This window comes from Prionailurus viverrinus, chromosome F2, assembly GCF_022837055.1.
Source record: "Prionailurus viverrinus isolate Anna chromosome F2, UM_Priviv_1.0, whole genome shotgun sequence".
NCBI lineage: Eukaryota > Metazoa > Chordata > Mammalia > Carnivora > Felidae > Prionailurus > Prionailurus viverrinus.
Window position 1 is genome coordinate 49,447,237 of NC_062578.1, and position 21,866 is coordinate 49,469,102.

At 40.6% G+C, this 21,866-nt stretch overlaps 1 protein-coding gene across 1 annotated transcript in view; it reads left to right on the top strand.

The window, feature by feature from the left end:
• The first annotated feature begins 3,059 nt into the window (after window positions 1-3,059).
• Window positions 3,060-21,866, top strand: part of LOC125156200 (regulating synaptic membrane exocytosis protein 2-like) — a 184,693-nt gene continuing 165,886 nt past the window's right edge. Inside the window, exon 1 of the mRNA XM_047841968.1 lies at window positions 3,060-3,349. Coding sequence (XP_047697924.1) covers window positions 3,174-3,349 — 176 coding nt within the window. The 5' untranslated portion in view covers window positions 3,060-3,173. The remainder of the gene's footprint in view (window positions 3,350-21,866) is intronic.

Below are 21,866 nucleotides of genomic sequence, written 5' to 3' on the forward strand. Positions count from 1 at the left end.
GCAGTGGGGGTGCAGGGGAACACAGTCACAGGCACCCAGCATGCTATGTTTACTGGTAGAAAACAGTGCAGGGTCCACAATGTGGCTCTACTGTAAAGGAAGTACCGGAAATTGTCTAATTTGGACACCCACAATTATGTACTCAAAATACGTAAAATAATTAAAAGAAGTGTTCTTCTCATCTTCCACTTCCCAAGTTCTCCCATTTTCTATTTTGCAATGCTCGTGGTGTAATTCTCAATCTTTGTTGTACATTAGTCATTAGGCAGTTTTCAAGATATACCCATGACCAGGGTCCTAACCCCAGAGATTGATTCATTTGATCTAGGGTTGGACCCAGGTGGTATTTTTAAAAAGTGACCCAGATAATTTTAATGGGCAGCCAGGGTTGAAAACCACCACGATTTCAAATTGGAGTAAAAATATCTAGGTTCTAGTTGTAGTGCTGCCATTTACTAGCTGGCTGATTTTTAAGTCCTTAGTTTCCCATAGGATGATGAGGTCAGCTTAGAGATTTATAAAAATTCTCTAGCTCTAAAACAAAATTAAATAAATTGGGATGCGCATGATCTCTTCTAGTTTGCTCAGCTCTAAAAAGATGAAAATGGAATTATCTGGAGTATGCTAGCTTTGTTTGAAGCAAGTGAGTTAAAAAACAAACAAACAGCACTTAAGTAAACTTTTCCTTATTCCCTCTTCCCAATTACAAAGCATGGGAGAAAAGAAACAGATATTTAAGCTTAGAAATCACAAGAGACTTCTAGGGCTGCTTTGTCTGTCCCTAGCTCTCTTAAATTGGGAGTTAGTCATATGGTACCTGGGGAACAGAGGGAGGGGGGAGAGAGCTCCCCCTTTACCAAGAAGGTAAATATAATACAAACCCCAAAGGCCTTACACTACTCATCTTACCATAATCCGGCCTGGTACCAAACACTATGAGTGTGGGAGGCGAGGCAGGGGTGTGTACATATATATACATGTACACGCGCTCACACACACTCCCCAACTCGGTCATCCACCGCTCTAGCGGAGAGCGCCCAGAAGGCGCTCCCCAGCCAGGACCACTCTGGCCTCCCCCTTACGCCCCCCCAGCCCGCTCCCTGCTCTGCCCCCACCCGGACAGTCCTCCGGGCCGAGCTCAGCTTGGTCCACAGAAGGCGGTGGCAGCCCCGGCCATTCTCCTGCAGCTGGTTTTCAGTACCGAATCCGTCTCTGTGCCTCTAAACCCAGACTCAGACGCTAACCCGATCCCCTCACTTCTCGGCCAATTCTCTCTAGACCAGGCTCCCCCGGAAAGGGCCAAGCTCCCGCCTAAACCCTTGGCCCAAGCTCATTCTCACCTGGGATCATCTCACCTAGGATCTCTCCTGATGATCCTAGCACCCTCACAGCTTCCCGGCGCCTCTTCATCCTCACACCTTTCCCAGATAAACCCTAATTCCCCCAGTCTCACCTCCCTACCTCTCTGCGCTCTCCACATTGTCCCCTCAGGGCCTCTCCACGCATTCTTTGCCATCAGTCCTCAGTTTTCCAGAACTTCCTCATCCTCCCCCCAACCTCCACCTCCAGCATAGGGTCCCAGGTCCTCTAAATCACCTGCACTCCCCACTCACTCATAGCTCCCTCTCCCTCCCCTCAAGTAACCCTGGCCAGGGGCGGGGGGGTTCCCACACCTTGCACCCTGGGGAACCTCTCCAACTCAACGCTCTCCCTCCTTGAAGGACCCCACCCACGACACCTGGGGAGCCCCTCCACGCACTCTTTCTCCTCTGAGCCCGACACCTGGGCATCCTCCTCCTTCCACACTGTTCCTTCCTTTCCAAAACCTTAGGCGCCCCCACTTCCCGGTCACAGCCCATCTCCGGACCTGACACTCCTCCCACACTCCTCCCCGCCCCCAGGCTCCCACTCCTTTACCTCCAGACCTGACCCACAGGGCGCCCCCCATCCAGCACAGCTCACGCTCTTGTCCCCTACTCTCGACTCCTTGGGCGACCCCCCCCCCCCCGGCCAGCGTTCTATACCCCCCTCCCTCCCTTGAAAACTCGTTCTCTACTCCTCCTCTTCCCTCCCGCCCCCAGCCCACAGGTCGCGCTCGGGAGGGGTGCTCGCCTAGCCCGGGCCCGGGCGGCCAGGAGGTGACGCGGCCCCCGCGGGAGGAGCCCGGGAGGTGGAGGGGCGGAGGAGGCGCGGGCGGCGGCACCGAGCGGCGGCGGCGGCAGCAGCGGCGTAGGGAGCGGGCCCCCGGCGCCGACTCCACCGACCCAAGGGGCGGCGGCCGCTGAGGGTCTGCGGGCGGGCGCGTGATGAAGAAGCACCAGCGCCCGACCCTGCTACGCGTCGAAGCTCGCTCGGATCCGGGCGTTGGCAGCCGGTGGGCCGTGGCCCCGGGAATCTCCGCCGCTAGCCCTAGTCATCCCTTCCTAGCTTTCGCTTCTCCGCTTTAGCCCGGAGCTGTCTCCGGCGGCCGCCCTCGGCCCCGCGGCCCTTCCCTGGTCGTTTCTGGAGGGGTCCTCCCTCCGCGGCGTCTGGAAACCCAGTGACGCGTCAGCCGGCGGGACAGCTGAGCTGCTTCTCCGGGAAATTAGCCCCTGCGTCCTCACTCCCCTCTCTGCTCCCGCCCCGGCGTCCCTCCGACTGGCGGGACGCTGCCTCCCCGCGCTCGAAGCGAGTTCCCGGGACTCCCCCAGGGGGCTGGTTCGCGGCTTACCCCTTCCCCTCCGCCGCGGCGCGCGCCCCCGCCCCCGCCGGACACACTCGCGCCCCGGCCGGCGCGCCGCCCTCCCGCCCGCTCCCTCCAGTCACCCCACCCTTAGCCGTCCCCGCCACCTTACTCCACCACCCTCCCCCGCCGCTCCGCGCACTCCGCGTCCCGGCCCGGCCTCCCGCTCCTCTCTGCCAAACCGCTCACTTGCCAGCCCTTCGCCCCCGGGAAGAAGAAACATTTCCCGGAGCGCACTCCTCAGCCCTCACTCCCCGCCGCGCTCGCCCTCCCCTCCCCCTCCGCTCTTTCTTTCTTGGGGGAGGGGGGCTGTCGCCTCGGATTGAAGGCCGTTGATTTGTATGTATTTGTCCCAGCGCCGGAGGCTGCCCCAGCCGCCCGCGCGGGTGCCGCCGCCGCCGCCAGTGGAGTTGCCTCCCTGCTTCCCTAGGGTGGTTAGGCTCCACCAAACATGTCGGCTCCTGTCGGGCCGCGGGGCCGCCCGGCTCCCACCCCGGCGGCCTCTCAGCCGCCCCTGCAGCCCGAGATGCCCGACCTCAGCCACCTCACGGAGGAGGAGAGGAAAATCATCCTGGCCGTCATGGATCGGCAGAAGAAAGAAGAGGAGAAGGAGCAGTCGGTGCTCAAGTAAGGACCCGGCTCCATCTTCCCGCCCCCCTCCCTCCCCTCCGCCCCCACGGCCGCTGCCCTGCGGCCGCCTGCGCGCCCCGGATCGCCGCCCTCCCTCCAGCCGGCGGCGCCTGGGCCACGAGGGCTGCGGCCGGCGCCGGCCGCCGGGGCTGCTTTCTGGGTGTCAGAGCGCGGGGGTGTGTGTCGGGAAGGGAAGGTGCCGAGGCCGGCCGAGATGAGGGTGGCGAGCCTTTAGGCGTTGTAATTTTCCCGGGCGTCCTTTCGGCTTCCCCCGCGGGCCGGTTGGGCTTCAGGGTCCCCACGGGGCTGAAGCTGAACCCAGGCTCCGCGCGTCCCCTCTCCTTTCCAGCCGCCCCCGCGCGGTGGCAGTGACTGGGGCAATGAATCCAATATGGCCGTGCACAGGTGCTCCCTGGCCGGGACCCGGGCGAAGGCGCGCCGCCGGGGATGCGGGCGCAGCAGGGGCCCCTCGTCCCGCGCTTCCGCAGGGCGGCCCTGCCTCCGACGCGGAGACGAGCAGAGCTGCCCGCGGTCGCTGCGGGCAGGGGGGCGGCTGTGCAGGCGAGGGGCCTAAACTCTGGCAAGTCTCGGGTGGGTGTGCGGCCGCCGCCATCTTCCAGCCCCTCCCCCTCGGCGGGTTCTAACACCCTGCACTCTGCTGCTCTTCCTGTTTGCAACTAGTAAATCTGTTTAATCCTGAAGTGACTCTGAAGAGGCTCCAGTTCCTACCATTACTGCAGTTTGGGATGCTTCCTACCTTGTGAAGTTCTACTACTCGTGTTCATAGTGTAGGCAGCCGGGATTTTGCCGAGGGTGAGAGAGTAAAAGCAGCACCCAGGCGGCGGTTTAGCGCTGTGTAACTTCAGCACCAGGGAACTGTCCAGACAGAGATACAGCTTTGAGACGCCTTTTGTCAGTCTAGCAAAGAGATTTGTTTCTACAGGTTAGCTGTTAAATGTTTTATGGTTATTTGATTTCTCAGATACTGTGTGAAAGAGATTGTGCAGAAGATGCTTAACCTTTTTATGTTTTTCCAACTCAACTTTTTTCTTTTTACTTGAAATGAATTATTCACTAAGAGATTAACTTGGACCGTTTATATGCCAGCGGTGGGACTGTTCTTTTGCATGTTATCAAATATATTTTTCCCATATTCTCCACAGAAACACAAAATTGAAAGAGTAGAGTTCCTCTATGAAGGATGCAATACACTGACCTCTAATCATGTAAATTTTAAAACAGGTTGTTGAATTCAGTATTCTTTAATACACTTATACAGAGATCATTCTGTCTATACATATATATTTTCATATTTTAATGAAAATACTGTAAATTATGGTAAAAATATATCAAATATCTCTAAATGTTTGAGAAAAATTGAAGGACTAAGAACAAATATTTCTGACATACTAACTGGAATAAAGAAGAGTTGCTTCTTCAAAGCTAATTTGTGGGTTTGGAGACTTGTTTGGGAATATGATTTATTAATAGGCTTGGTAAATGAAAAATGGTTATGAGATTTAAGTAGCTTATTTTAACTAATGCTAGAATAAAGCATTATTTTTAAAAGCTTTTTGAGCATAATACTCACTTTGCTTTACTATATATACTAACAATGCCTAGCTTTTTGATGACTTAGAATTTGATATTTAAGTATATGAATCTATATTTTCTACTATAATTGTGATAAAATTAGTGTTGCCAAAGTGATGTCAAATAAAACATAGTTTTATTTCTTTGACCCATATATTTAAATGTACAATGTGTTTTTATTTCTTTGTAGTATGCTAAATCATAGTATATACTGGCTAGTTCACTGTAGTTCCAAATCCACTTATTGTTCTAGTATATAGAGATGTAAATGAATTTTTCAGTACTGAATTAAGAATTACTCAGATTGAACAATAGGTTACATTAGGAAAATGTTGCGAAAGGCTTTTTCAGGTAGGTACATTACATTACATACATTACCTTTCTGTGTAAGCTTGTATACTATGCAAATACATAGAATGTTCATGCATTCATATTCACACAGTTTAGGTAGAAACATTCTCTAAACATACATTCATACAGTCAGAGAGATTACATTGATGAAAAATCTTCATATTTATTTTAAATATCTATTTGCATTTCTGCCTAACTTAGTCTTGGAAGGAGTTATACCTCAAAATGGCCTACATGGCTTCAGAATTATTTTTGTATTCATTTTAACAAGAAGTTTTTTGGAGTTAAAGCATAATATAATTACAAATTTAATTTTAAATGTTCTATAAAAATGTTTTTGGCTTTTTAAATAAGTTAAGACTAGGCAAGGAAAATGAGGAAAACATTAGATTTTATAATAGAATTATAATGAAAGAAAAATTGTTTTAAATAAGTTTATAATGTATGAAGTAATATATTATCAATATTGGGTATTAAGTTACAAATACTATATATAAGAAAAAGTGATATTAGTATTCTTCAATGATTACTATTTCTCATTAAGTTTTAGGGGTCATTTATCTGGTCAAGACTACACTGTCCTTTGTTTCTCTTTAGTGATGTCCATTTAATTAGAGATGCCCATTTAATTGCATGTTAACATTTATTTTGAGAGAAGGTCATGGACAGAGAGAAACAAACTGAAAATCAGGTTGATGTCTGCTGCCTTGTAACAATTACGTTAAAATTTGATGTGTGAAAAATTGAAACCATTGGATGAAAATATTTTCATATTAAGAATTCATACCAAGGGGGATGTGCATACGAAGTACATCACAGGATGATATGTTGGAGTACAGGAAGAGAATATTAAAACTTATATTTCAAGTTCTATCTTTCTTTGAAAAAGAAATTAAGTATTACTGATATTTAATAAATAGATTGACAATATTAAGACCCATATAATTTGTAAATACATATGCACGTATTTAGAAGTTCACGCCTGAGATATTTTTAATGGGAGAGGTGAGTGATCAAAAGACATTGAGACCACTATAGTAATCTCTCTTTCTATGAAGAGATTAATTAAGGACTATTTATATTTATTAGCAATTTCTTCAAAGCCTTGCTGAATATTCATATATTCGGAAGTGTTCTGTCACCATCAAGTAATTTTATTTTATGTCTGATTGAGATACTAAAATTTTGAAGCATCTGTATCTCAGTAGATCCCTCAATAGATCAGTAATTGCTTTTTTTTATCCTTACCAGAAATCCACATACAGTTTTAGTTTTGATAACTCAATCTATAGGTAAAATCTATAGTGTTCTTTTACTTATTAGTGTTTTTAAGCCTCGTCTTTCAAGATTGTAAACTTCTTGAGGGCAAGAATAATAATGTACCCTTCTTTGGAGTTTGTGTTTTGCAGCATACTTAACACCTGCACATATTAGGTAACTAATAAGTAATGTTGATATGACTTGTAATGTTAATGAGGCAGTTTATAAATTTTGTTGGGAAAATGAAGAATAATTTTTTTGAAAGAAAGGCATAATTTATTAGGTTTATATTTTCGAGTGATTTTTTTTTTTGATGTGGTATTAAGAAAAAAAATGTATGAGATAAGCAAAACCACTGAAATCAATAGAAAAGTAAGTATTCATTCAGTAAATATTTATTGAGTTTCTACTATGTGCATATCATAGTCTTTCAGATAAGGATTTTTTTTTTATAACAAATTAGAAATAATGTTTTTTGCTGTGTAAATTATCTTTGTATTCTCAGTTTGGATTTTTTATTAATGTCAAATGTCTTTTATTTGCTTCCCAAATAAAAGAAGACAGTGAGTAAAGATTTCATGATAGATCAGAGTAATAATTTAGCTTATGTTTAAAACATAGATGAGCAGTTCTAAATTTTTTTAATAATTCAATTTTAAGAGTATTTTTCAAAGCCAATTTATAAGCTTTTTTATGAATAGATAATATATACCTATGGTACAAAATTTCTTAGCTACTTTTTCTCCAAGCCAGAGGCAACTACTTTTGCCACTGTATTGTATACTATTCCAGAAATACTCTATGTGTAAAAGTAGATATGTGTATATATCACATATTGTGTGCATCTATAATGTGTGTGTGTGTGCACACAGATGTATGGATGTATATGTGTAAACATAAAAACCATAAATGTGCCCTGCAGTTTACTTTTTAGGAGATCAGTTTCACACCCATTAATATATAGCTTCCTCATTCATTTTAATGGCTGTGTAATATCTCATTCTATGAATGTTCTGTAATTTCTTTATCTAGAACCATATTTATGGGTATTTAGGTTGATTCTAATTTTGCCATTAGAAACAACACTGCAATAAATATCTTTGTGCATATATCATTTCTTACATATTTGAATATATCTCTGGAATAAATTCCTAGAAATGCATTGTTGGGTCAAAAGGTCAGTATATTTTAAATGTTAATAAATAATGCCAAATTTATTTTCATACAATAAGTATGCATAAGTGACTTAAACTAGGTAGGCTTCCATATCCTTTCCAATTCAGTGTGTGATACTCTTAGCCAATACTTTGGTGAAAGATATGCCATCGTAGATTTAATTGAAATTTTCTTATTATCAGTGAGGCTGAGAGCCTTTTGCATTTGTTTAGTTTTTTGTTTTTCTTTTGGTCATTTTTAGTGAATTATAGAAGCTCTTTTTATTGTCATTTGTTTTATGACCTTTTTTATGCCTTTTTTTTTTTTTACTGGTCAGGATTTTTAAAAAATGCATTTTAATTTTTCACTTTTTGTTTTATGTCTTTTGAGTTTGTGATGTACTTAGAATGATCTTTCTCATCCTAATATTTAAAAGACTACCATATTTTCTTCTTATAGCTAAATGAAAATTTAAGAACATGGCATGTGAAATAAAAATGCAATTTAATCATGAAGACTTTTAAACAAAAATCATTATTATGTAAATAACCACGACCATTGTCAAGAATGAAAAATCTATCAGTTTTAAGAATTGCAAATGCATTCTAAAAAACTGATTGGCATTTATGAGAAAGTACCTAATAAATTCTTTATATATAATCTGTATTTTAAAGCAACTAGGATAATTAAATAATATCTCCTTGTTGACTCTATTGTCATTGAGTATATATTGATAAAGAACTGATTATACTGTGTGACGAAGAGAGAGGTAATGGAGGCAAGTGTGAGGGACCAGCTGGATTTTGACTTGAAACCTTATTTTACTAATTAATAACTGTAAGGTCTTGCTTATGTTGTTAAACTCTCTGAGCCCATGTTTCCTCATCTGTATTATCAAAATAATAACACCTACCTTGAAGGATTGTTATGATCAATGTAGATTAAATGTCCTGGCATAAATAAGTGTGCCAAAAAAAGTCGTTATTAACTGATTATAGACAATAGTTTATTATTTTTTTTTAACATTTATTTATTTTTGAGAGACAGAGAGGCACAGAGCATGAGCGGGGGAGGGGCAGAGAGAGAGGGAGACACAGAATCCAGAGAGCAGGCTCCAGGCTCTGAGCTGTTAGCACAGAGCCCAATGTGAGGCTCAAACCCACGAACTGTGACATCATGACCTGAGCCGAAGTCAGTCATTTAACCGCCATGCAGGCACCCCTAGACAATAGTTTCTGAACCTTAATATTATCATAGCATTCTTCGATGAAATCTTAACTTTTTTTTTTTTTTTTTCCAATTGAGACATTCTCTTCTTTGTCTACTGGGAAGTCAAAAAAATGCCCGAAGGACTTTTAAGTGCCTTCATTATTTATCTAGAAGCCCAGGGATGGAGAGGGAAGGTGATGAATCGGCAGCAATTTCCTCAGCAAAAAACATTTTTAGAGTCTGAAACTAAGGTGTAGCAGCAGAAATAAGACACCAAATTATTGGTTATTGGCAAGATACTGATTATCATGGGTGAATGCGAGGGAACTAATTTGTGCAAATTACTCTGTGATTGTCCTTACAGTTGTCTGCGATCAATTTTTTACTCTATTAATAAATCAAAATATGTATTTATTTATTTGTCTTATATTATATCTGAGAACTCAGCGAGTCTTATCAGGTTAATCTCATTTTGAAGTGTCAATTTAGAGTGCTCCTCTGCTTTCCATTGCTTTTCAAATGCACACACTCTTTGTATGACTTCCACTTTGCCTCTTAGCTTCAAATTTGCCTCCTTAGAGAGCTCTTTCTTGCCCCATGTTCTTAAGTAGGTTCTTTTCTTTCTTCTTTTTCATATCATCTTTAATATTTTCCAGTTATGCTTATTAAAATTTACAATTTCTTTATTTGTTTATGGTCTGTCTGCCCTGCTAGATTATAAACTCCCAGAGAGCAGACACCATGTCTGTCTTGTTCACCATATCAGCCTTAGCTTCTAACCCAACACAATGTTTTATACATAGTAGTACTTAAAAATATTAGTTGGGTGACTGAATGAAATGTTGGGGAATAAAATACTGTGTTCAGCTAGGTAGTGCTTGCTTTCAAGGTGAAATTTGAAGATCTAGAAGAAAAAAGTTTGCTTAGGTAGTAGTGCCCTTATTTTCAAAATCAATTGTAATTTTTAAACCTATGTGCAATTTTGCTTATTTATTATTTTTTTTTTTTACTAGGAGAAAACTTACAGTATTTGCGTATGATTGCAACTCATCTTTTATTTGTTTATTAAAAACATTTTTTTAATGTTAATTTATTTTTGAGAGAGAGAAAGAGAAAGAGAACATGAGCGGGGGAGAGGCAGAGACAGAGAGGGACTCTCAACATGGGGCTTGAACTCACAAACTGCGAGATCATGACCTGAGCTGAAGTCAGTCGCTCAACCAACTGAGCCACCCAGGCGCCCCTTGACTCATCTTTCTTTTAGACTAAGAGCACATCTGTTTTGATTAGAAACCAGAAGAATATTGTAATATGTCATCTTGAAATTGTAATTATTTTTTAATATAAAGAATATTTTGCTTTAAAAATTACGACTTTACTTTGAAAGTGTTTGTATATTTCCAGTGTGTTTAACAGAGCTGAATGGTAAGTGATGTAGAGAATATTTCGGATAGAAATTTCTATAATTCATTCCTTTCAGAGGCAGACAACCGAAGGCCAACCATAATCACATGAGCACACTGAAATGTGAAGTGTCATGAAAAAACACAGTAAAAGTGTTTTTGGAACATCGTGACCATAGTAAAAAATATGTCAGAGTAATCAAGTGAGTAGTTTGCTGTCTCTTTAGTATTGTTTTGAGGGTGTAACACATTTTATCCTTTTTAATTATGTAGAAATTTTACTCCTAGATGTTAAAGATTCTAGAGACTACAGATACTGTCGTATTCTCTAGTCACCTGATGAAATGCAGATATCTATTTCTGGGTGTTAAAACACTCTTAACCATTCTCAGCTAACCCTGTAGGAAGTCACTATAAGGAACATGATAAACCACAGTTACAATATTGCATGATAAGTACTGGGAGACCACGTGCACAGTGTATCATGGATATATTCATTGAACAGGAGCACCTTATCCAGTTTGGGGGAGATGACACCTAGGCTGAGACTCAAAGAATGAGTAGATGTTCATTGGGCAGAGGAAGATGTTCCAAGCAAAAATACGAAAACTCCCAAGTCTTTCAATCCCAGACTTTAACTCTCATTTGTAAAAGAGAGGCAGGGCATAGTCAAGAAACTGATTTGAAGTGGTTTACAATGTCCGGAGCATAAGGCTTATTGGAAGTGAGTCGGTAGAGGAGACTTGAGAGATGGCAAGGGTCAGAGCTTCAAAGACGTTGTATGTTTTCCTTTGATTTGGATTTAATCCTGAAGGTAGTAGGGAGTAACAGAGGGATTTTAAGCAGTGACACAGTGTAATCAGATTTGGTTGGGCACCCCCCAGCCTTACAGTCTGAGGGATTGATGCTAGAGACCAGGGCTGTAGTTAGGAGAGTCTTCTGGTAATCCAGGTGATATATGATGGAGATATGAAAGAGGACAGTTCTTTTTTGTTTTGTTTAAAAAAATTTTTTTTAACATTTATTCATTTTTGAGAGAGAGACAGAGCATGAGTAGGGGAGGGGCAGAGTGAGTGGGAGACACAGAATCCAAAGCAGGCTCCAGGCTCTGAGCTGTCTGCACAGAGCCGGACGCAGGGCTCAAACTCACAGACTGTGTGATCATGACCTGAGCTGAAGTCGGACGCTTAACCAACTGAGCCACCCAGGCGCCCCTGAAAGAGGACACTTCTGCTGGAGGTGGAGAGGCAGGATAGATTTGGAAATATTTAGGAGCCAAATTACTGGGATTTGACAACAGGAGGTAAAGTAAGGGTAAAAAAGTAAGGGTTAAGTAAGCTCTCAGGGTGCCTGACTTGCTCAACTGACTGCTGTACATCATGTAGATCTGTCTTTGCTCGTCTCACTGATGGTCAGCTCTCTAAATTAGTCTCAGGACCATTGTTCTCTTGAGAGACCAGCCGGAGAAGGCTTCTTTTATTGTTTTTCTTATTCTAAACAGTTTATAATGTGAATAGTTGTACTAGAAGTGACTATAACTTGTGATATAGGGGGGACAGGATGGGAAATAATAGAGTAGCAGTAAAAAGGGCAAAAAGGGAGAAAGAAGAGAAGGCAAAGAAAAAGGGAAGAAGAAGATCAGTACTGTTTGAATCCATTCCTAATTGTGAGGAATGCTACTTCGTATTTTAGCTTAGGGAACTTTTTTCTACTAAATCTATTAACGTCTTGTCATTTTTTTCCCCCAAAACTACAGATCTGTTTTTCTTTTATTGAACATTCCTTGCTCCCATTGACAACTTTGTGTCCGCGAGTTTCTCACCATCTGGTTTTGTTTCATTCTTCAGATGTTTTTTAACTCTTGCGCAATCTTTGTTTTATATGTTAGATTTAACTAGAACAAATTTCCTTTTTTGTATATATTCCTATATCACCTCCAAGGGAATTTTGGAAATGTGAGTGTAGTTTAGGAAGATAAAGAAAAGAGGTTAGCTGTGTAAATGACATATTGTGGTTGGGGAAGATTCTGTTCCTCTTTGTCTTAGCTTAGTGAATTATTGCAGATTTCATACCATATTGTGTTATGAAAGAGAGAGAAGTTTTGTTAGATTGTGTGATGGGAAGTTCTAGAAATAGGATTAGAAGTAGAATTATAGAAAGGGAAAAGTTAAGAACAGGTTTAGGTCTAAAAGTGATAGAATATTATTTCACCTATTTTCTCTCTAGAACTGTTACCGCCACCCCCCCCCCCCAACTGTAAGCAACTAGATAGTTTAAATTAGGCTAAGAATGGACGAATTTTACATAATACATAATAGTTTATGTATTATGAACATGTATTAGATGTACTTTATATACACATGTCAAAAAGCTCCAATTTGTATTTTCCATATCACATAGTGCTAGCTAAACGCTTTTTAAAGACATTTAGAGTTAAGAAGTTTCAAACAGTTTATAGATTATAAAAACTTAACCTTCTTACATTACACACACGTAATTTGGTAGGTTCTGCTAAACAGAGGTTCTGGTTAAATGCTCTTTTAGGCACAGGAGGAAGATAGAATTCTTTATGTTCTTTAGCAGTTTTTTTTTTTTTTCCCCTCAACTAAGTTTATGTTCAGCTGTAAGGGAAAAATAACTTAGCAGTTTTATGCATTCTGCAGCTAGGCTTCTAGGATGTTAAAGCTGGGAAAAAAGGATATCCTGAACAATATAGCTAGATAACAGTATAACCATAATGGTGTTTATTGGTGAACAATTTGCTTCTCAGGTGCATATATGAACAGTCTATTTCATCACACATCACACATAATTCCTTTTGACCAAGAGCTGAAAGAATTAATTGATGTTTTTATCAGCACAAAATTTTTTTCTGTTAAAAATGAATTTTGTAGTGGAGATAGCTAGGTGTTCATCAAAGATTAACATTCCTCTTTCACAGAGTTGTTGCTATGCAGCACTGCCTAGCCCTGGACTACCTTTTCCAGCTTTCCTTGTTTCTAAATGGATTGGGGTAATTAAGTTCTGGCTGGTGACTTAGCCTCCACCCTCCATTAGACTTTGTATGAATAACAGATACACTTCTTTGTTAAGTCACTGATTTTAGGGCTGTATCTATTACTGTGGGTATTGTAAGTAATACATTCTCATGATTATTATCTGCTACTTATTTAACTTTGGAAAGCTTTAAAGTTCCCGTCTACACTGGCCGACTCCAGAAGTATTTCTGTGGTACTGAACTTTATTACCACAGGTTGATTTCTCTTTAATGATTGGTCTAAGCTGACTTAAGTCTTAAATCAGCCATAGGATTTGTGAATACAGAATTTACCAGGAAGGGTCTGTTCATCTGCTTGATGACAAGTGGGCGGTACCCCAACTGGGGATTTGTTGGAGAAGGTGCAAGAAGGTAGGTGTGTACACTAAATCTTCACAGAGATACCTGCTCTGGAAGCAGATATAGGACACAGACCTCATAATGAGACAGAAAAATTTGCAATCCTAGGATCCATTTAAAAAAATTTTTTTTAACGTTTATTGTTCAGAGAGAGAGACAGAGCATGAGCAGGGGAGGGGCAGAGAGAGGAGGAGACACAGAATCTGAAGCAGGCTCCAGGCTCTGAGCTGTTAGCACAGAGCCTGACACAGGGCTTGAACTCACAAACTGTGAGATCCTGACCTGAGCCAAAGTCGGATGCTTAACCAACTGAGCCACCCAGGCACCCCAGCTAGGATCCATTTTAGAATAAATTGAAGCCTCATGTTAGAAGTTTTGCAGGTTGAAGGCTATGGTTAAATTCCATTTCCAAACTAAAGGTTAGGAAGGTTTATAGAAATCAGAAGTGAATTTTATAAGACCAGAGAGACCTGGTGCTGGTGGTGGGGAGTCCTTCTAATTTCCTTACTCTCCCTAAGCTCTCAAATATAATCAGTTACCAAATCCTGTCATTATTCTCTTCCAAAGATCTTTGAAATCTCTCTCCTTCTGTCTTCATTGTCGAGGCACTGTTTCATGCCTTTATTATATTTTCCTTAATTATTCGTCTCCAAATGGGTATCTCCACTTTCAGGCACACCTCTAACCCATCTTCCATAATAGTACAACGGTCCAACACACAAATCTATTTTAAAGTCCTTAATATTTGTCAGCGCTTCCCCACTGCATTTACTATGCAGTCTAGATTTCTAGGTGTGTCATAGAAGTCCGTTTGTGATGTTTTATCAGTTTTTATATCTTGGTAGTCTTTCTTGGGGAACACCTTTGGTTGTATCAAATTGAAGTTAGTTCCTTATTGTTTTTTTTTTTTTTTTTAAATATTCTAGGATATATTGTTCTCTTTGCCTAGAAAGCCCTACCCACTTTTCTCTTGTTAAGTTCTACTATTTTTTGTTTAGGATTTTATTTTTAAGTAATCTCTATACCCAGCGTGGGGCTCAAACTCACAACCCTGAGATCGAGAGTCAGATGCTCCACTGACTGAGTCAGCCGGATGTGCTCCTAAGTCCTACTAGTTCTTAATCCAGGTATATGTCAGGTTTCCAATCAGCTGAAAACTGGGTTAGGTTTTCCTCTGCTCTCACAACCCTTATTGCATACTTCTGTTGTAACTCTTACAACATTAATCCTCCATAGCCAACATATACTGGATGCTTACTGTGCTTTTACTATGCTACATTATATATGCATTATCTAATTCAGCCCCCATGACAACCTTATGAGATAGTTATTATTTTATCATTTTTATAGATGAAAAAAATAAAGACTGAAGTTGTATGCTCAAAGTTTTTAGTGGGGAGCCAGGATTTAAACCTAGACAGTCATATTCTAGAATTTGCACTCTTAATAACTGCTTTTTATTATATCATAGTCATTGAATTACTTTTCCTCTTTTCTAATAAATTATAGAAGAAGGACTGTGTTTGCAGTGGGTAGTCCATTGTGAGTGGATATAAATGTGTTTTGAGTGAATAATTAAGTGTAGCAGTGCCTAAGAGTGGATAGTTGCTGATACCTCAAGAAATGATTATCTTTGGGATTTGGTGGTCACATTTGCAAGAAGTTTCATTGTTATCCTTCTTGGACACGCCAGTTATTGGTTATGGTGCATGGTATTAGTTAAACTAGGAATCAAGCATGTGTTTTTAACAACACATGAAATCAGTGAAGACAATATATTTAATAAATAACTTTTTTCACTTAAAAGACTTTTCATTTAATAAATATTTGTTCAAGGATGCGAGAGTTTAAGCCACCTTTTGCTGGTGGTAGACACTTTTTTTTGCTCTCATGTGGAGTATTTTTCTATTTGAAATAGGAGTCGTTAGCATTTTGGAAACCATTGTCAAAAAAGAAAATTCTCTGAGCAATGATGATGGTGGTATTGCAGGGGCAGGAAGCTAAATGAATCTTGAGAGAATGTGTGAAATTGGATCATTTTGTAGGTATGCTTGAAAATCCCCAGAGATTTAAAATCAAGAGAACTGGAGCATAGACATTTAAATGGCCAGCTAGTGCGGAGGCTGTGCACCTTTGAGGACAAAGCCTTTGTTAAGACCACGTTCAATGTCTAGAACAGGTGATAAAGTTGATTTGTAGGTGATAAAGAATATTCACTTAAAGCATATTAGTATATGGGTAGTGACCACTTTTTAAGTATATTAACAAGGCAACATGGTAACAAAGTTGAGCCAAAGAGATGAACTAGAAGATGTGTGTAATAAGCTGTTTCTTTGAGGTACTATGGCTAAAATTATTTGAAGTCCCTTTGTTTTACCTATACCTCATGCTTCATTTCTTTAAACTTTTTTTTCTCCTTACTTTCTAGCAATGTTCTTACAGTAAAATACAGTCTATTTTTGTTGATGTAATAATGAAAGCTTAGAATATAGCGACAGTTTTGTGGTACCATAGGTTGTCTTAGCTGATTCCTTAGAAGGAATATGTGGAGTGAGAGGAAAGAGAAATGGAAATTCAAGAGTGTGAGGCTAGTATTCAGTTTGTATCTGAAGTCTCTTCTACATAGGATTTGCTTTGAATTTGAATAGGTCTCTAGACTTGTAGCAGAAAGTGAAGGAGGGAACTAACATTTGTTTGGTGACTACTGTGTGCTAGGATTCAGGTCACAAAGGCTGTAAGTAGCAGAACACAGAGGTGGGTAGATCTTTCTAACTCCAAAACTCATTCTCTTTCCATCACACTGCTATTTAGTCTTCTGGAAAACAGTTAAGACCATAGTGCTTAGGTGTCTGGACTATGCAGTCAGCCAGCTTGGGCTTGAATCTCAGCTGTTACTTGGTAATTTTGCACCTCAGTGTGTTTATCTGGAAAATCCTTCTCATGATGCCATTTCTGGCCCTTCTTCTGTCACTACATCTCTCTCTGCCCACAGTGGGGAAAGATTTTTCTCTTTTAGGCACTCAGATGGTTAGAGTCGGCCCAGATATTCCAGAATAATCTCCCCATCTTAATCATATCTGTAAAATCCCTTTTGCCATGTAAGAGATGTTACATGTTCCATGTTCCCGGGGTTAGAGTGTGAATACCTTTGAGGGGCCATTTTTCTCCTTACATTAGTGAGTGGCCTAGATACAATTGGATATATGTTTTTTATAAAGTAGACTTTGTACTACTCTTATTTTTTAAAAATATATTTTGTATACAGAGATACAAATTCCAGAATAATATCCCTGAAATATTTTACAATGCACTTTTCTATGGGTTTATAATACCTTATTTCCCTCAACTCACTCCCAATCTGCTCTTCATTTTTTATTTGTTTAACAATTTCCTCCTGAATAAAAATATTGGTCTAACTGCCAGTGGGGTGGGGCATTGGGGGCAAGCAGTGTGAATTCTTTTATATTCTTCGAATATAAAGAGCACATAAGTATTCTTAAGTATTCGTTTTAGTTAATAATTGGATTTATTTTTATGGAAAGAGAATTAACTTTGCCATATGACTAAATAGTGAAGAGTTATTGAAATGTTTCCAAATATTTTCATTATCTGACAGTCATGTAAATCTTTTTTTCTTCAATAATTTTTTAATGTTTAGTTTTGAGAGAGAGAGAGAGAGAGAATGAGAGAGTGAGCGAGCATGAGTGGGGGAGGGGCAGAGAGAGAGAGAGAGAGAGAGAGAGAGAGAGAGAAAGAGAGAATCCAAAGCAGGCTCCAGGCTCTGAGCTGTCAGCACAGAACCCGATGTGACTGCGAGATGATGACTCAAGCCTGAGCCCGTCTGTTGCTTAACCGACTGAGCCACCCGGGTGTGCCCCTTAAACCTTTTTTTTTTTTTTTGAAGTGTTTTTGTTTATTTTTGAGAGAGAGAGAGAGGGAGGGAGGGAGAGCACACATAAGCAGAGGAAGGGCAGAGAGAGAGAGAGAGAGAGAGAGAGAGAGAGAGAGAGACAGAACCCAAAGCAGGCTCCAGGCTCTGAGCTGTCAGCACAGAGCCCAACCCAGGGCTCGAACTCACAAACCCTGAGATCATGACCTGAGCTGAAGTAGGACGTTTAACCGACTGAGCCACCCAGGGGGGTCCCTGGAATATGGTTTCTCTTGCATGTTTGGTCTAGGAACCTTTTCTTATCCTGCAATGAGTGTGCTTTCATGTATTATTTTTTTCTTATAATTATTAGCTAAGAAGTCTGAATTAGTGAAAAGATGTAGTGTGTATTATGACTTGAAGTTTATGTCAGTGTTTAAAATGTAATTAATTGGTTTAACTTAGGTAATAAAACATTAAAAATAGCTATGAAATAAAGTAGAAAAAGAACACGAACCAAGGTTGTCCTTCAAAACTACTAATATAAATTCATGTCACACTACGTAGTTGTATATGTTAGGATCGACTAGATGTCAGTGTCCAGTGAGGAGACAGAAACTACAGTCGTAATTTGAACAGGAAAACTTTAATATAAAGGATTATTAACCTCTAGCAGTGAGCCGCCACCTCTTTTAGTGCTGAAGCTGAGTACCCAAGGAAGCAACACATTTGGAAGACATCCCTTCTAACCCCAAGGCTAAGGCTGAGATTCAGCCCTTGTTAGAGGGTGTGGTTGTACCCCACTGAGCTGCCACAAGCTGGGGTGGGCAAGCTGGAAGTCATCTGCGAGGGTGTTGGTGGGCCTTGCAGAGAAGCTGGCTGGAGTTCTCAGGGAAGTCTCTGGGAAGCCACCTATTGCGGTGTCCGCTGGGGTGCTACTGAAACTGCTGGAAGGATGCCCGCTAGGGTGCTAAGTGAAACGTGTTAGGAGGGTGAGTGCCACTGGCTGCCAAGCTCCGGACAGCCAAGGAACCCAGGACAAACCCCAAAGCACCCAGAACCAGAAGGAGAAGCCCCTTCTTCCTTTAATGTCACTCTGGCTCCCTCTGCTGACAGAGCTTCACAATTGTGCCAACTGGGGAAGGACAAATGGTTACAGAGTCCAGATCCAGTATCAAAACAGGACAAAGAAGGGTGGATTTGGAGCTGAGAGGTAGCAAATGTGTCAGTTTATAAGCTATGCTCTCCCTAAATATCAGTAGCTTAAAACAGTATAGATCTCTTTATTTTCCATGCCATATGTTTTCTCTGGGGCGCTTGGGGTCTCTATGTTATCCTCATTCTGGGACACAGGCCAATAAAGAAGCTGTTTGGAACGTTGAGACCAAAATGAAAAGACTGGGGTGAATTGCAAGTTTTCTCTTAAAGTTTCCTCTCAGAAATATATATACAACTTCTCACATTTCACTGGCGAAGGCAAGTTGCTGATCATGCCTAACTCAGGGCAGAAAAGTGTAGCCCTACCACGTAGGGAGGGAAAATCAGAAATACTTGTTGAAAAATGCAACTATCACAAGATTGACAGGATCGGTATTAGAAAATTTTGCAGTCCCTAGCATAATTACTTATATTTCTTCCTCTAAAATTTTATTTGCTTTGTGGTTTTTATGAATTTTAGTGAAAATAGCATCAGAATAAAAGTTGATGGTGGTCTTAACTTCTGGGTCAGTAACCACAAACCAGAGAGTGACCTTAATTCATTTGTGTAACACGGTGAGGCTGTAAACAAATTTAAGCAGCGGGAAGTATATTTTTTTGAAGGTTAGATACAAACAGACTTTGTTTTTAAGTTCTGCATTACAATTTTTATATTAACTTATGCTGGCATGATATTATACGAAATATGGAATGTCTATTTATGTAGAAAAAGGTTTTTTCATTTATGGTCAGTAGTGTAGAGAGGACTAGAAAACAAGATTTGGAGGTGTGGAGTAGAGTTCTCCCTCCATCATTGACAAGCTATGTGGTCTTGAAGAAGTCACTTTAATTCCCTAAACTCTGTAAAATGGAGATGGAAAACACATCCCTCAGCTGAAATTTGTGGTGCCAGATGTGTTTCAGAGTGTTTTGGATTTTAAAATGCACATGCCATACAATATATGACTCTTAGCAGGGGCAGGACAGCGGCCCCTAATCAAACTCATTTCTCCAGTGAAACATGAATATTTACAAATGGGTTAAAGACTGTATATAGCCTCATGCTAAATCAGATCAAGAATTTTGGCCCAGGCTTACAGAAGAAGTTCTATTTTCAGAGCTGTTTGGATTTGGGGGGGGGTATAGGTGGGTAATTATGGGCTTTTGGTATTTTAATACACTGTATGTTAACTGACTAGAATTTAAATAAAAGCTTGGAGAAAAAAAATCACATTTTCTTTATTTGTTTTAACATTTATTCATTTTTGAGAGTGAGGGAGACAGAGTGTGAGTGGGGGAGGGGCAGCGAGAGCGAGAGACACAGAATCAGAAGCAGGCTGCAGGCTCCGAGCTGTCAGCACAGAGCCCAACTCAGGGCCCCGGACTCAACGCAAGATCGTGACTTGAGCTGAAATTGGACACTTAACCGACTGAGCCACCCAGGTGCCCCACATTTTCTATTATATAATTATAAGCAAAACAAAATGCAGGGTATTATGGAAGAGAGTAAACGTTGAATTGTAAAAACTTTTAAATAATACCCTGTGACATCTAAAATGAGAAACTTAGCTTCTATGAGGATACTTTTTATAAGGTTTATGTACTTATTTTTGAAACATATACACATAATTCCTGATCAAGACCATTTGGTGATGATCTCTTCAGATTCTTGTTGAATTGACAAACTATAGAAGTAGTTGGTAGCAAATTGTAAGAAAAAACTTATTTCCTTTTCCTTGATTGATAGAAACTCCTTTCATGCTATTAATCTTGAAAATTCACTCTCTTTAAATTTCACTCCAATGGTAGTAACACTTTTTTAACTGTTTGCTCTTTCTTTTCTTTCACTGACAAATGTAATGTTGAATTTCTTCTGATAACGTGAATGGATTCCAAATGCAATTGAAGTTTAAAAAATGTCAGTTATTTATTTTTTCAACGTTTATTTTTTTATTTTTTTAATTTATTTTATTTTTTTTACTTTTGGGACAGAGAGAGACAGAGCATGAACGGGGGAGGGGCAGAGAGAGAGGGAGACACAGAATCGGAAACAGGCTCCAGGCTCTGAGCCATCAGCCCAGAGCCTGACGCGGGGCTCGAACTCACGGACGGCGAGATCGTGACCTGGCTGAAGTCGGACGCTTAACCGACTGCACCACCCAGGCACCCCGAAAAAATGTCAGTTATTTAAAAATAATGTTGATATTCTTCTTGAAGCATATGTAGTACTCTGCTAGCCTTAATTAGGACTCAGCTTATAACATTGACTGTCACTGGTGAATCATTTTAACTTAATTTTTATGAAACTGAGCTATTGCTTTGAATCTATAAGCTTTGTCATACTCATTAATATACTTTCACACAGTTCGTGAAAATTTTTGACTGAGTTCATCCAGGTGTTTGAAACTGTCAGTTAAATAAGCCATTTTTTTTTTAAAGTCAGTTAATAGCCTTCAACAAATCTGTAAAGTGAGAATCACTCACAGTGTCAATATTTGTTTTTAACCCATAAACTTTAAAATGAAAGCTTTCCTTTTGAATAGACAATACACTGAGGTGTGGAACAGCAGAGAGTGGTGTTCTGAACTCATTTCTCTGTATAAAGCCAGTAGTTGGGATTGTAGCAGCTGGGGATTGATTAGATTTTTTATTTTGAAAACATTATTTAATGTGGAATTCATATTTATAGGCGAGATTTTACATTCCAGATCTTCTCTGGGAATAAAATAGTGTTACTTAAATTTCAGTTTTTTTCCAGAATAAACTTTTTTTGTAGAGACTTTATAGTTTCTTGTCATAAAATTATTTTATTTTATTTTATTTTTTTTAACGTTTTCATTTATTTTTGAGACAGAGACAGAGCATGAACGGGGGAGGGGCAGAGAGAGAGGGAGACACAGAATCGGAAGCAGGCTCCAGGCTCTGAGCCATCAGCCCAGAGCCCGATGCGGGGCTCGAACTCACGGACCGTGAGATCGTGACCTGAGCTGAAGTCGGACGCTTAACAGACTGAGCCACCCAGGCACCCCTCTTGTCATAAAATTATACAGCATTTCTTTAATATTTTGTTTCAAAATCTGG